The sequence below is a fragment of the Somniosus microcephalus genome, chromosome 9 (genome assembly GCF_052327205.1).
Source record: "Somniosus microcephalus isolate GS21.2 chromosome 9, FLI_Smic_1.0, whole genome shotgun sequence".
In the NCBI taxonomy this organism is placed as follows: domain Eukaryota; kingdom Metazoa; phylum Chordata; class Chondrichthyes; order Squaliformes; family Somniosidae; genus Somniosus; species Somniosus microcephalus.
Window position 1 is genome coordinate 207730241 of NC_140995.1, and position 15772 is coordinate 207746012.

General features: G+C 47.3%; 1 protein-coding gene across 1 annotated transcript in view; it reads left to right on the forward strand.

The window, feature by feature from the left end:
* The first annotated feature begins 441 nt into the window (after positions 1-441).
* The window catches only part of slc60a2b (solute carrier family 60 member 2b), a 35185-nt gene continuing 19854 nt past the window's right edge, over positions 442-15772 (forward strand). The window contains exon 1 of the mRNA XM_085997823.1: positions 442-796. Coding sequence (XP_085853949.1) covers positions 521-796 — 276 coding nt within the window. The 5' untranslated portion in view covers positions 442-520. The remainder of the gene's footprint in view (positions 797-15772) is intronic.

Sequence of the window (15772 nt, forward strand, 5' to 3'; positions counted from 1 at the left end):
TTTCTGTATTTTGCAGTATTATTACTGTGTTGTATTATTTCTGTATATTGCAGTACTTTTTCTGTATTTGGCAGTGTTATTTCTGTATTTTGCAGTGTTATTACTGTGTTTTGTTGCAGTATTATTTCTGTATTTTGCAGTGTTATTACTGTGTTTTGCAGTATTATTTCTGTATTTTGCAGTATTATTAGTGTTTTGCAGTATTATTTCTGTATTTTGAAGTGTTATTTCTGTATTTTGAAGTGTTATTATTGTGTTTTGCAGTATTATTTCTGTATTTTGAAGTGTTATTACTGTGTTTTACAGTGTTATTACAGTATTTTGCAGTATTATTTCTGTGTTTTGCAGTGTTATTTTTCTGTGCGGTATGTTCCAGTGGCCCGGGTTGTCTCCCTGCTGCTTTGTGATGTTCCGGTGCTTGTGACACCGCCTCTCACTTCCTGCCGGGGCGGGCCGGGCTCGCGGGCGGATGATGTTGGCGGCGGCGGGTGGAGCGGCGCTGTGAGCCGGGGCGGGGGTGATGCCGGGCCGGGCGGGCGGACCCTCGGCCGTGGGCAAGAAGCCGGTGCGCTTCGCGCGGTTGTCGCGGCCGCTGCAGCAGCTGCCGGAGGAGGAGGAAGAGCAGGAGGAGGAGACGCTGTTCGAGAAGGGCCCTCCCGGCCGCACCAACGGCGGTAGAGCCGGGCTGAGGGGCCGGCCGGGCGGCCAGCGGGCCCGAGCACAGGCCGAGGTGAAGGTGATCAGGGGCGGCCGCTGGGCCGACACCCTCCTGTTGTGCGCCGCTTTCCTCGGCCTGGTGAGTGTGGCAGCCCCGGGGACCCGCGTGACTTACACACCTACTCACACCCGAGAAACTCGTGACTTACACACCTGAATCTCGAGACTGACACACCTACTCACGCCCGAAAAACTCGTGACTGACACACCTACTCACGCCCGAAAAACTCGTGACTGACACACCTACTCACACACCCAAGAAACTCGTGACTTACACACCTACTCACACCCGAGAAACTCGTGACTTACACACCTGCATCTCGAGACTGACACACCTACTCACGCCCGAAAAACTCGTGACTGACACCTACTCACACACCCAAGAAACTCGTGACTTACACACCTACTCACACCCGTGAAACTTGTGACTGACACACCTACTCACACCCGAGAAACTCGTGACTTACACACCTGAATCTCGCGACTGACACCTACTCTCACCCGAGAAACTCGTAACTTACACACCTACTCACACCCGAGAATCTCGTGACTTACACACCTACTCGCACCCGAGAAGCTCGTGACTTACACACCTACACACACCCGAGTATCTCGTGACTTACACACCTGAATCTCGGGACTGACACCTACTCACTCCCGAGAAACTCGTGACTTACGCACCCGAGAAGTTCGTGACTTACACACCCGAAAAACTCGTGACTTACACACCTGAGAAACTCGTGACTTACACACCTACTCACACCCGAAAAACTCGTGCCTTGCACACCTACTCTCACACCCGAGAAACTCGTGACTGACACACCTGAATCTCGTGTCTGACACCTACTCACACCCGAAAAACTCGTGACTTACCCGAGAAACTCATGACTTACACACCTGAATCTCGGGACTGACACCTACTCTCACCCGAGAAACTCGTGACTTACACACCTACTCACACCCGAGAAACTCGTGACTTACACATCTACTCACACCCGAGAAACTCGTGACTTACACACCTACTCGCACCCGAGAAGCTCGTGACTTACACACCCGAAAAACTCGTGACTTACCCACCTGAGAAACTCGTGACTTACACACCTACTCACACCCGAGAAGCTCGTGACTTACACACATACACACACCTGAGAATCTCGTGACTTACACACCTACTCACACCAAGAAACTCGTGACTGACACACCTGAATCTCGTGACTGATACCTACTCACACCTGAAAAACGCATGACTTGCACACCTACTTACACACCCGAGAAACTCGTGACTTACACACCTGAATCTCGGGACTGACACCTACTCACACCCGAGAAGCTCGTGACTTACACACATACACACACCTGAGAAACTCGTGACTTACACACCTACTCACACCAAGAAACTCGTGACTGACACACCTGAATCTCGTGACTGATACCTACTCACACCTGAAAAACGCATGACTTGCACACCTACTTACACACCCGAGAAACTCGTGACTTACACACCTGAATCTCGGGACTGACACCTACTCACACCCGAGAAACTCGTGACTTACACACCTACTCACACCTGAGAAACTCGTGACTTACACACCTACTCGCACCCGAGAAGCTCGTGACTTACACACACGAAAAACTCGTGACTTACACACCTACTCACACCCGAGAAACTCGTGACTTACACACCTACTCACACCCGAGGAACTCGTGACTTACACACCTACTTGCACCCGAAAAACTTGTGACTTACACACCTACTCACACCCGAGAAACTCGTGACTTACACACCTACACACACCGAGAAACTCGTGACTGACGCACCTACTCAAACGCATACACACCTGTGCACACCGAGATCCACATCATTAACAACAACAGCTTGTATTTAAACAGCGCCTTTAACATAGTACAACGCCCAAGGCGCTGCACAGGAGTATTTTAAGATAAAAAATGTTTTTGACACCAAGCCACATAAGGAGAAATTAGGGCAGGTGACCAAAAGCTTGGTCAAAGGTAGGTTTTAAGGAGCATCTTAAAGGAGGAAAGAGAGGTGTACGCAGGGAATTCCAGAGCTTAGGGCCTAGGCAACCGAAGACACGGCCACCAATGGTGGAGCGATTATAATCAGGGATGCTCAAGAGGGCAGAATTAGAGGAGCGCAGATATCTGGGGGGGGGGGGGGGGGCTGAAGGAGATTACAGAGATAGGGAGGGGCGAGGCCATGGAAGGATTTGAAAACAAGGATGAGAATTTTGAAATCGAGGCGTTGCTTAACTGGGAGCCAATGTAGGTCAGCAAGCACAGGGGTGATGGGTGAACAGGACTTGGTGCGAGTTAGGACACAGGCAGCTGAGTTTTGGATGACCTCAAGTTTACGTAGAGTGGAATGTGGGAGGCCAGCCAGGAGTGCGTTGGAATAGTCAAGTCTAGAGGTAACAAAGGCATGGATGAGGGTTTCTGCAGCGGATGAGCTGAGGCAGGGGCGGAGACGGGCGATGTTATGGAGGTGGAAATAGGCGGTCTTAGTTATGCTGTGGATATGTGGTCGGAAGCTCAATTCAGGGTCAAATATGACACCAAGGTTGTGAACAGTGTGGTTCAGCCTCAGACAGATGGTAGGGAGAGGGATGGAGTCAGTGGCTAGGGAACGGAGTTTGTGGCGGGGACCGAAAACATTGGCTTCAGTCTTCCCAATATTTAATTGGAGAAAGTTTTTGCTCATCCAGAACTATGTCGGACAAGCAGTCTGACAATTTAGACACTGTGTAGGACCCGAGAGAAGTGGTAGTGAGGTAGAGCTGGGTGTCGTCAGCGTACATGTGGAAACTGACGCTGTGTTTTCGGATGATGTCGCCAAGGGGCAACATGTAGATAAGAAATAGGAGGGGGGCCGAGGTTAGATCCTTGGGGGACACCAGAGCTAACGGGAAGAGAAGCCGTTGCAGGTGATTCTCTGGTTACGATTAGATGGATAAGAATGGAACCAGGCGAGTGCAGTCCCACCCAGCTGGACGACAGTGGAGAGGCGTTGGAGAAGGATGGAGTGGTCAACCGTGTCAAAGGCTGCAGACAAGTCAAGAAGACTGAGGAAGGATAGTTTACCTTTGTCACAGTCACAAAGGATGTCATTTGTGACTTTGATGAGAGCCGTTTCGGTACTGTGGCGGGACGGACACCTGATTGGAGGGATTCAAACATGGAGTTGCGGGAAAGATGGGCACGGATTTGGGAGGCGACAACACGTTCAAGGACTTTGGAGAGGAAAGGGAGGTTGGAGATGGGGCGGTAGTTTGCAAGGATAGAGGGATCGGGTTGTTTTTTGAGGTGAGGGGTGATGACGGCAGATTTGAGGGAGAGGGGACAGTAGCTGAGGAGAGAGAACCGTTAACAATGTCAGCTAACATGGGAGCCAGAAAAGGAAGTTGGGTTGTCAGCAGTTTGGTGGGAATAGGGTCGAGGGAGCAGGAAGTGGGTCTCATGGACAAGATGAACGCGGAGAGGTCATGAGGGGAGATCGGAGAGAAACTGGAGAAAGATGTGAGTTCAGGGCTAGGGCAGGAGGGAACCTGAGAGGAAGTTTGGCCCAGTGGGCTAGGGGAAGGAAAGGAAGTGGCAGAGGCAGCTGAACGGATGGTCTCAATCTTAGAAACAAAGAAGTGCATGAGCTCCTCGCACTTGTTATCGGAGGTGAGGGTGGAGGAGACAGGGGAGAGGGGTTTAAGAAGACGGCTAGCAGTGGAGAATAGAAGTCGGGGTTTATCTTTGCATTTAAGAATGATTCTGGAATAGTGAGCAATTTTGGCAGACGAGAGCAGGACCCGATAATGCTTTATGTGATCCAGCCAGATCTGGCGGTGAATGGCTAAACCAGTTGTCCACCATATCCGTTCGAGTCTGCGTCCCTTGGACTTGAGGGAGCGAAGGTGAGAGCCGTACCGGGGAACGGCCAGGGTGAGAGAGGGTAATTGTTTTAATCGGGACTAGGGCATCAAAGGTGGTGGTGAGGGTGTGGTTGAGCAGATCGGTAGCTGCAGAAATGTCATGGTGAATGGAGGGCCAAAGGCTGGACAGTTGGGATTTCATAAGTGCAGTTGTAAGAGAGTTGGGAGAGAGATTTTTCCAGGGGCGGACACAGATGGAAGTAGGGTGGGGGGGGTGGAAGGGGGATGTGGGTGGAGAGCGATACGAGGAAATGGTCAGAGATGGCTTTATCTGCAATTGAGACGATGGGAGTAGCGAGGCCGCGAGAGATGGCAAGGTCGAGGGAGTGGCCATGAATATGGGTTGGGGAGTTTACATGGAGGGAGAGGTTAAGGGAGGATAGGAGGCTAGTGAACTCAGAAGAGAGAGCATGATGAATTGAGATGGAGGTTGAAATCACCAAGGATGAGAAGTCGTTCGGTGCAAAGGCGGAGGGATGAGAATAGTGAAGATATCTCGGTAATAACATTTTTATGGTACTGTACTTGGGTGGGAGATAGAGAACAAGAATTTTAAATGAGAGGGGGGAGAGGGATGGAATAAGGTGAGATGCTCAAAGGAGGAGAAACTGCCGGAGGAATAGGGGGACAGACCAAGGTGTGATTTGGTGATGAGAGCCACACCGACACCACGGCGGTCTGGGCGGGGCAAGTGGTGGAAGGTATAGCCAGGTGGGGAGGCTTCATTTAATGGTAAGGTGTCATCACCCCTCAGCCAAGTTTCCGTCAGGGCCATGATATCGATGCAGTCATCCACAATAAGCTTATGGATGGCAAGGGCCACGTTTGCAAGTGAGCTGACATTCTGGACACTAGTAACTACTCACATCAGGAGCACTAGTGATGTATCTTACATCAGTAGCACTAGTGACTTGCACTCTGCACACCTTACACCCAGATACGTCGTTCGGCCCGACTGCCTGCCTCTCTCCTGCGGCCACGTTCGTGCCTGGGTGGCCCTGGAGATGGAGCACGCCATGTCCGCCGGCACACTCGAGGCTTTCCGCGACCAGTGGGCCCCGAAGGGACTGGAGTGCAGCATCACCCCCGGCAACCAAATTTTAATTTAATTTGTTAAGTTTCATTTAATGTATTTTTGTTAAGTTACAGTTTATTTGTTTTTGTGTGCACCAACAGAGTACACCCAGATACGGTACTGGTATGGATATATCACCATACTGAAACGTGGTCACATCACCACACAGACACACTATCATACTGACCTCCAGATACACACAAAATCTAGTAAATAAGAAATATAAGCACAAGTAGGGCTTTGAGTGTTGCCAGGGCGAGTGGGTTGTTCTAGCAGACATTCAGGATGTTTGTGTATGTATTTTGAAACATTTTTACTGAGTCAGGTCTGCATTTAAAACCCAAGTATTGTTCCCAAGTGGTTTATGTTTTGTATCAGATACCTAACTAGATTTTTAGGAGATATCAAATAGTTAGAGGAATTTGGGAACAAGTAGCAAGCTCTGCACCACTGCCAGTGTGATGGTTTGTGTACCACCCCTGACAGACTTGCACACTCATAGTGCACAACAGCATCATAACAAGAATTATGAGCAGGAGTAGGCCTTATGGCCCCTCGAGCCTACTCCGCCATTCAACGAGATCATGGCTGATCTTTGACCTCGATTCCACTTTCCCGCTTGATCCCCATACCCCTTGATTGCCTTGGAGTCCAAATATCGATCCCGGCCTTGAATATACTCAACGACTCAGCATCCACAGCCCTCTGGGATAAAAAATTCCAAAGATTCACAACCTTCTGAGTGAAGAAATTTCTCCTCATCTCAGTCCTAAATGGCCGACCCCTTATCCTGAGACTATGCCCCCTAGTTCTAGACTCTCCAACCAGGGGAAACAACCTCTCAGTATCTACCCTGTCAATCCCCCTCAGAATTGTGTATGTTTCAATGAGATCACCTCTCATTCTTCTAAACTCCAGAGAGTATAGGCCCATTCTACACAATCTCCCCTCATGGGATAATTCTCTCATCCCAGGAATTAATCTGCACCCCCTCTAAGGCAAGTATATCCTTCCTTAGGTACAGAGACCAATACTGTGCACAGTTCTCCAGGCCTGGTCTCACGCCTGGAGAACTGCACAATGGAATGTTGGCTTTCATTGCTAGGGGGATAGAATATAGAAATAGGGAGGTATTGCTTCAGTTGTACAAGGTATTGGTGAGACCGCACCTGGAATACTGCATACAGTTTTGGTGTCCGTACTTAAGAAAAGACATACTTGCTCTCGAGTCAGTACAAAGAAGGTTCACTCGGTTAATCCCGGGGATGAGGGGATGGACATATGAGGAGAGGTTGAGTAGATTGGGACTCTACTCATTGGAGTTCAGAAGAATGAGAGGCGATCTTATTGAAACATATAAGATTGTGAAGGGGTTGGATTGGGTGGATGCGGGGAGGATGTTCCCGATGATGGGTGAAACTAGAACTAGGGGGCATAGTCTTAGAATAAGGGGCTGCTCTTTCAAAACTGAGATGAGGAGGAACTACTTCACTCAGAGGGTGGTAGGTCCATGGAATATGCTGCCCCAAAAAGCTGTAGAAGCTACATCATTACATAAATTTAAAACAGAAATAGACAGTTTCCTAGAAGTAAAGGGAATTAAGGGTTACGGGGAGCGGGCAGGAATTTGGACATGAGTCTAGGTTCGGATCGGTCATGGCCCTGTGGGTAACGGAGCGGGCCCAGGGGCCGTGTAGCCTGATCCTGCTCCTATTTCGTGTGTCTAATTCTGTTAGATTCAGGAGATGGTTCTGTGATAGTAGATTGGCGGTTAGGATCAGATCAGCCATGATCTTATTGAATGGCGGAGCAGGCTCGAGGGGCCGATTGGCCTACTCCTGCTCCTATTTCTTATGTTCTTACCAATGCCCTGTATTATTGCAGCAAGACTTCCTTACTCTTATACTCCAACCCCATTAGAATAAAGGCCAACATACCATTTGCCTTCCTAATTACTTGCTGTACCTGCATGTTAACTTTCTGTGTTTCCTGTAGAAGGACACCCAGGTCCCTCTGAACAGCAACATTTACTAGTTTCTCACCATTTAAAAATATTCTGTTTTTCTATTCTTCCAACACATTTCCCCACATTATACTCGTATACCTTCTTACACCTTCTTGCCCACTCACTTAACCATTGCAGACACTGGCCTGTAGGTCCCTGTTCTCTCTCTCCCTCCTTGCTTGAATAGTGCTGTTACTTTTGCTTCCTTCCAATCCACTGGGACCTTTCAGAATCTAGGGAGCTGTCAGCTGTCACTGGCCATAGAACTGATTGACGTCCTGCCGGTAGTGTACAGTGTATGAGAGTGTTGCAGTGTTCAATCCTTTTAGAAAATGTGGTCAATGGTCTGAAATGGGGAGGAAACCGCCAAATTTTGGAGTTATATTTGCTACAAAATTGTACACAGCCTGTGCCTCGCCTTTCCAGCTGCTTTGCTCTCTGCGGCACTTTGTCTGTATGGTGACTAGCTTTGCCCCAGTGTAACTGTATAATGATTTTTAATGGTTCAAAGTTTATCCTTTTAATTTAAAAATGAAAGTGAGCTACATGGAAGGCGAGTGTGCGAATGCACTACCACCCCCCCCCCCCCCCCCAAGAAGGCATTGTTTGTGTGAGATTTGGAAGTAAAGAAATACTTCCATATATATCGTGCCTTTCATGACTTCAGGACGTCCCACAGTGCTTTACAGCCAATGAAGTACTCTTGAAGTGTAGTCACTGTTGTAATGTAGGGAACGTGGCAGCCAATTTTGCGCACAGCAAGTTCCCACAAGCAGCAAGCAATGATGACTGAATAATCTGTTTTTAATGATGCTGATTGAGGGATAAATATTGGCCAGGACACTGGGGATAACTCCCCTGGTCGTCTTCAAAATAGTGCCATAGGGTCTTATTAACTACCCTCTGAGCACTCTCTTTTTTGGAGTGAGGTGAATGAATAAGGATCAGCAGCCCTTTGCGTGGAGTCTATTCTGAGAGAGGGGGCTTTGAGACCTCTGGCTTACGGGTGACCATTTTCACCTGGTTTTCATTATTAACACTAAGACGTTGCACTCTTCCTCGACAGTGAGGAGTTTACTGACGGTAGGTAATTTTCTTGTACCTAAATCAGCTAGTAAACCAGTTTAATGTTGTACTGACTACTTCAAAAGGCATTCAGCAAACCTTTTCTCATTTGCAAATGACAATGTAAATCACATTGAGACGCATCATCGACTCACTCGCACGCGATGTCTTAATGAAAATCTCTTGCCTCTTCTGTTTGGTTAAAGGCACTTCTTCAGGCAGACAGTGGCCCACAAATTATTTTAACAGTGCTTTTAAATCACTGAGCTGCTTTTGGGAGGAGCGTTTCTGCAATACTTAGCTCCCATCATAAGAAGCTGCCCCGATTATATTATGGGGTTGAGGCCACAGCAACTCGAAGAATGAAGTCCATGATTCTCTTTAGGCTGTGACTTGTGACACTGCGCTGTCCGCTGTATTGTTTCCCTATATAACGAGTCACTGCACTTCTGAAATAATTCGTTGTGTGAAGCACTGAGACTTTTCAGTGTGACAAGGATATATGGGGAAGAAATTCGGTATTGCCCCGTTTGGGGTGCTATTGTTGGCCGGGTGCAAAGTTTAGCACCCGCCGCTAATTATCGCCTCCGACTGCAAACTTGGCCTCTATCGCCCCTCGAGGTGATTGGAGCGCTAAATCAGGCGCTACACACCTGTCTTAAGGTGCTAACGTCGAGGAGCGAGGTGCTAACTCAGAGCGCTACCGAAGCTCAGGCGATGCCAGTTACCATGGAAGCCAGACAGACAGGCGCCATTCAGTTCTTAAAGGGGAGGGTCCATCTTGCTGGCCAGCCACACCCTGCTCATTGCAGCCTTGAATCTTGGCCTGGAGAGACCTCAAAAGCAGTTGTGTTGGAAGCACTAATGGATAGGCCCACGGAAAGAGCTCGGCGCTTAGGAACCTCAAAAGTGGTGATGAGGGCCAAAACTCCTTAAGACAGACAGCGTTAAAACTAAACTTTTGCCGACAAAAAAAAGGCAGGAAGCGGCCGCCTTTAAATAGCGCTCCCTTTCCCGACTGCAAAACGTTCCCTTCTACCTGCCGTTGCTAGCGGCAGGCGGTAAGGCAGGGGGCGCCACTCAATATCTGGTCTGGGGCGCTACCGGGGCGTTGCACGCTCGACTGACATCACGTTCTGCAGGCACAGGAGATCGTGGCGGTAGTGTTTAACGCCGCCGCAAAATGTCTGGTCAATTTTGTGAGCAGCGTAAACATTGCCACGCCTGGGTGCTAGTTGCTTTGCGCCCCATTAACGGGAGGCGCTAATCAACCAAATTTTTCCCCCTATATATAAATGCAAGTAACTATTTACCTTCCCGACAACTGGAGAGGATCTGCACAGACCAACAACAGCAAACCTGTGTTGTCAGTCGGTCAGGACCAACTTCCTTTTTATTGATTCTCGGGATGTGGGCCACAACGACTAGGCCGCATTAATTGCCCTGCGAAGGTGGTGGTGGCGCCTTCTCCTTGAACCGCTGCAGTCCCTGTGGTGACGGTGCTCCCACAATGATGTCGGGTAAGGACTTTCAAGATACTGACCCAGTGACGATGTAGGGACCGTGATACATGTCCCAGTGACGATGTAGGGACCGTGATACATGTCCCAGTCAGGACAGTGCGTGACTTCGAGGTGATTGTGTTCCCACAACATTGTCCCTCCCAGCCGTAGAGGCCGTAGGGGAGGGAGGTGCTACTGAAGTATTGCTTCTGGAGCCATTTACTGTGACGCTGGTAACATTGCAAACTAAACATACTACAAATACGGTGGTTTAGATTGTTTTCAGTGGGGGCTTTTTAAAAAAAAAAAAAATGAAAATACACCAAGCGAGGTGAGCAGCTAGTTATACGTGAAAACCAGATGAATGGAAATTTACTTTGCCAAAGGCTGACATGAAAAGAAGTAGTGAGACTCCACACCAGGTACAGGGGAGTGATCTCTCATGGTGTTAGCTCTGACCTGCAGGAGACTTAAAAGTAAAGTATTCACCTTTTAGACCGATTGCACCCACCCCATACAACTAAAATAAACACGTAAAAGACAACCACTTGTATAGTTCTGTAGCACTCCTCGTGTACAGCAAGACATCTCAAAGGACTTTACATTAAGGAGAATAATGCAGAAGACCCCAAGTTACTTTGGTGCTTTTGTTTCTCATTTGACTGTTGAACTATGACCTTGTATATGACCTTTGAAATGGCGCCTTAGGTTCAGGTGCATCCTGCTGGTTCAGCTGATTTTTTTGTACACCGAGTTCTGTAACAGTTTTCAGAAAGTTTTTCAGTATCTCTTCTCTTCCTCCCCCCCCTGATTTTATTTGAGGACTTTCAATGCAAATATTACCAGGCAGCTGGCGCTTTTAAACTGGTTTTTAATGTGTGGGCTTCCCCAAAGCACGTGAATGTTACATTTTTTGTGTTGGATTATTTTCAGGGTTTTGTAAGTTGTGTGTGTGTGTTGTCCTTGATGAATTCCATTCTTGCTGATCAGAGGCTCAAAGGGATTACTTGATTGCATTCAACTGACCCCACAGCATTTGTGTTGGATTTCCACTGACCTGCAGATCCAGTCAACTGACTTTATTTTTAAAAACATAACCGTTTCCCCCCACCTCTGCCACTCACTGTGTGTGTCAGCGGGATGGGGTATTTCCATATTGGTGGCAGATCCACACTCCTGTCCCAGCGCTCTGTGGTAGAGCGAGGTGGGGAGTCAGCAGGCCGCAGCCCTGTGTCGTGCTCCAGTGCAGCGTCTGTGTGTTGCACTTTCAAGCCGTGCTTCTTCAGAGATCCTAATTGGCACTGTTTTCTCTGGCTCCCACAGTGGCTTAGTGGGCAAACACTGCATGACACTGCGTAATTCAGTGCAAAGACATACCCACCAGAAGGAGCTCGGTGTGGCTTGCAGTCACTGCTGAATTAATCTCTGCCAGGACATCAATTGGCTGGTTTGTAGATTTTTTTATTGTTGACTTGAGGGAGTAGAGTTACAGGGCAGTGTACCTATTCTACCACCTCGTGATTTCCAAACCTGCTTTTTATTTAGGTTGAATTAATGAAAGACTGAATTTGGCTATGGTGCATTTATTGGCAAATTGGCTGATTTTACCTGCAGTCTCTCGAAATCCTTATCCAAATAATTTCTGCACTAACTAGGTCTGTTTTTATTGTGATTCAGCATCTGTCATATGACGGGAGGACGTGCCTTTTTAAAAAAGAATATCACTTTATTAAGTTTGGTATAAAGAGCCATGTTAAAAATGATGCTATGGAGAGAGTTGATTCCCAGATTGACACCGTATTGTTAGTAAAATAGTTTGCAGGAGCTGCATGGTTTACCTCTTGCTGTGCAGTGGGTTAAGGAATGACAGACGGATTTTAATGTAGACTAATGCACATTAGATCAAGGGGCATGTACATGATGAAGAGATGTCTACTAGGAAAACTGGAAAGGATCTGTTGTGATTAGGCACTGAAGATGTCCAGTCAAATGTGACACTGTTATCAAGTCTAGTTGAGTACAGGAGTGGATTATTTGACTAGAATTCAAAATAAGTTATTCTAATCTTGAATATGTACAGTTGGGACTGGTTGGGGCCACTGTGCCTTCAGAAGAACATTGACGCATTGTGAAAGGTTCAGAGAAGAATGACGAGGAGGATCTTGGTAGAACTGAACTAGCTTTCACTGAATGAACAAAATGGGGCAGAGGGAGGAAGGTGTAAGGACACAGATTTAAAATCCAAATAATCCTCCCCCTGCTTCCCACAGGATAGTAATGATGTGGAACAGACTCCCAGAAAAGGCAGATTTGTAAAGTCGATTAGTCAACGCTTTCAAATAAGAGCTGGATGAATATCTGGTTGGGAATGGGATTGGAGATTACAAAAACAAGTATAGACTGAGAGGATGCAATGGACTATGTAGCCCACTGGGGTTGTGGGGTGAGATGGGTGGGGTTCCTGGAGGGCGCTAGGTCTGGATTCTTTTGGGATCGGGGACTATGTAAGCTGAAAATTTTCACTGGGAAGCTGATGATGGGGTAGAGGCCACATAACATAAGAACATAAGAAATAGGAGCAGGAGTAGGCCAATCGGCCCCTCGAGCCTGCTCCGCCATTCAATAAGATCATGGCTGATCTGATCCTAACCGCCAATCTACTATCACAGAACCATCTCCTGAATCTAACAGAATTAGACACACGAAATAGGAGCAGGATCAGGCTACACGGCCCCTGGGCCCGCTCCGCTACCCACAGGGCCATGACCGATCCGAACCTAGACTCATGTCCAAATTCCTGCCCGCTCCCCGTAACCCTTAATTCCCTTTACTTCTAGGAAACTGTCTATTTCTGTTTTAAATTTATGTAATGATGTAGCTTCTACAGCTTTTTGGGGCAGCATATTCCATGGACCTACCACCCTCTGAGTGAAGTAGTTCCTCCTCATCTCAGTTTTGAAAGAGCAGCCCCTTATTCTAAGACTATGCCCCCTAGTTCTAGTTTCACCCATCATCGGGAACATCCTCCCCGCATCCACCCGATCCAACCCCTTCACAATCTTATATGTTTCAATAAGATCGCCTCTCATTCTTCTGAACTCCAATGAGTAGAGTCCCAATCTACTCAACCTCTCCTCATATGTCCATCCACTCATCCCCGGGATTAACCGAGTGAACCTTCTTTGTACTGACTCGAGAGCAAGTATGTCTTTTCTTAAGTATGGACACCAAAACTGTATGCAGTATTCCAGGTGCGGTCTCACCAATACCTTGTACAACTGAAGCAATACCTCCCTATTTTTATATTCTATCCCCCTAGCAATGAAAGCCAACATTCCATTGGCCTTCTTAATCACTTGCTGCACCTGCATACTAACCTTTTGAGTTTCGTGCACCAGGACCCCCAGATCCCTTTGTACTTCAGTACTTTCCAGTTTCTTGCCATTAAGGTAATAACTTGCTCTACGATTTTTCCTGCCAAAGTGCATAACCTCACACTTTCCAGTATTGTATTCCATCTGCCAAATCTCTGCCCACTTACTTAGCCTGTCTATGTCCCCTTGCAGGTTTTTTATGTCCTCCTCACTCACTACTTTCCCTCCCATCTTAGTATCATCTGCAAACTTTGATATGTTACACTTGGTCCCCGCCTCCAAATCGTTAATATAGATTGTAAAGAGTTGGGGACCCAGCACTGACCCCTGCGGAACACCACTAGTTACTGATTGCCAGTCTGAGAATGAACCATTTATCCCAACTCTCTGCCTTCTGTTAGAGAGCCAATCCTCTATCCATGCCAGAATATTACCCCCAATCCTGTGATTTTTTACCACGATAAAGTAGATTGCAGGTGGCCAGTTCTGGCTTTCTGCTAATGTTCTTAGGAAATAGAAGTTTCTTTTCAGGCCGTAGAGGAACACAAATTGCACTAAGACTGTTCGTATTGTGATCCATTACTTTTAATATTTATTTTGAGAACCTGTTTCAGCTGTAGGGGGTGATGTGACTTTTTGGAACTGTCCCTAGGTGAGGGAATCGGAATCATGTCCTGCAGGAGCAGTGGTCGGGACGCTTTCCTGTAAATTTATATTGGCAGCACCTTTGGCATTAAATTAATTCTGCTCCATCCCCTCCGTAGCAGAAGAACACAAAGGTGATATGTTGCTGCTCCTTAAAACCTACCTCTTTGACCAAGCTTTTGGTCACCTGCCCTAATTTCTTATGTGGCTTGGTGTCAAATTGTGTTTTATAGTACTCCTCTGAAGCACCTTGGGACATTTTACTACGTTAAAGGCGCTATATAAATGCAAGTTGTTGTTATAATGAGAACTTAAGGTGCATGAGTTGTATTTACACACAGACCACGGTGCTGACACTGGTCCCGTGTCTGTAGAAGTGAAGTAAGTCTTTCCTAGAGGTTTGCCTTCCGATTTAAGGTTTAATCCGATGAAACCTGGTAATCCCCATTTGGATAAATTCCAAAGTTGTGGTTAGAATCTGAATAAAAACAATTACCCGGGTGAAGAGAGGGTGGAAATGTTGGTGTTTGCCTGCTGCAGCTCTGTGGTGACAGCTGCAGTCACTTTGGTGCAGGGAGCAGTTCATCGCTCCTTGGTGATGGGCAGCATTAACATAGAGTACCCGTTCAGTCGCCGTGACACTTGCCGTCAGCTGGGAAAAGGAGCTTGGGGGGGGGGGGGTTGCAAATAATGACGTACATTAACTCCTTTCAGCATTATGCTTTGTAAGTGTCAGCTTGGCTCGGTGATGGCACCCTTGAGTCAAAAGGTCGTGGGTTCAAGCCCCACTCCAGGCCTTGAGCACATCATTCAGGCTGAAACTCCACTGCATTATTGAGGGAGTGCTGCACTGTTGGCGGTGCTGCCTTTCAAAGGAGACGTCTATCTGAAGAGGAGCAGGGGAGTTTTCCTTGTCTCCAGCAAATTGGCTGTCGCGTTTGCCAATATAACAACAGTGACTGTGCTGCAAAAGTAATTATTGGCTGTGAAGCACCTTGGGACATCCTGAGGATGTGAAAGGTGCTATATAAATGCACATTTTCTTTTTAGGTGTTAGTTATTGAATTATTGTATATTTGTTTCTTCCAAAATTGTTTTGTTGATTAAATCTGAAGTTTTTTTATTATGAACATTTTGCTTTAATTTTGGCCTTAAATAAGCATGAGTTTGCTCTCGGCTGACTTTACACGATCTGATCTTTAGAGTAAGTGCTGCAGTCCACAGTCTCCTTCCCAGAGACACACCAAGTACCACGATTGGTAAAAGGGTAGAATCATAGAATCTTGCAGCACAGAAGGGGGCCATTCGGCCCGCAGTGCCTGTGCTCTTAAGAGCTGTCCAATTTAGTCCCATGCCACAGCTTTCTCCCGAAAACCCTGCAAATTAGTTCTTTCAAGAGGCAATTGGGCTTTTTTTTTTTAAGTTCCCACGGAATCTGATTTCACCGCCCT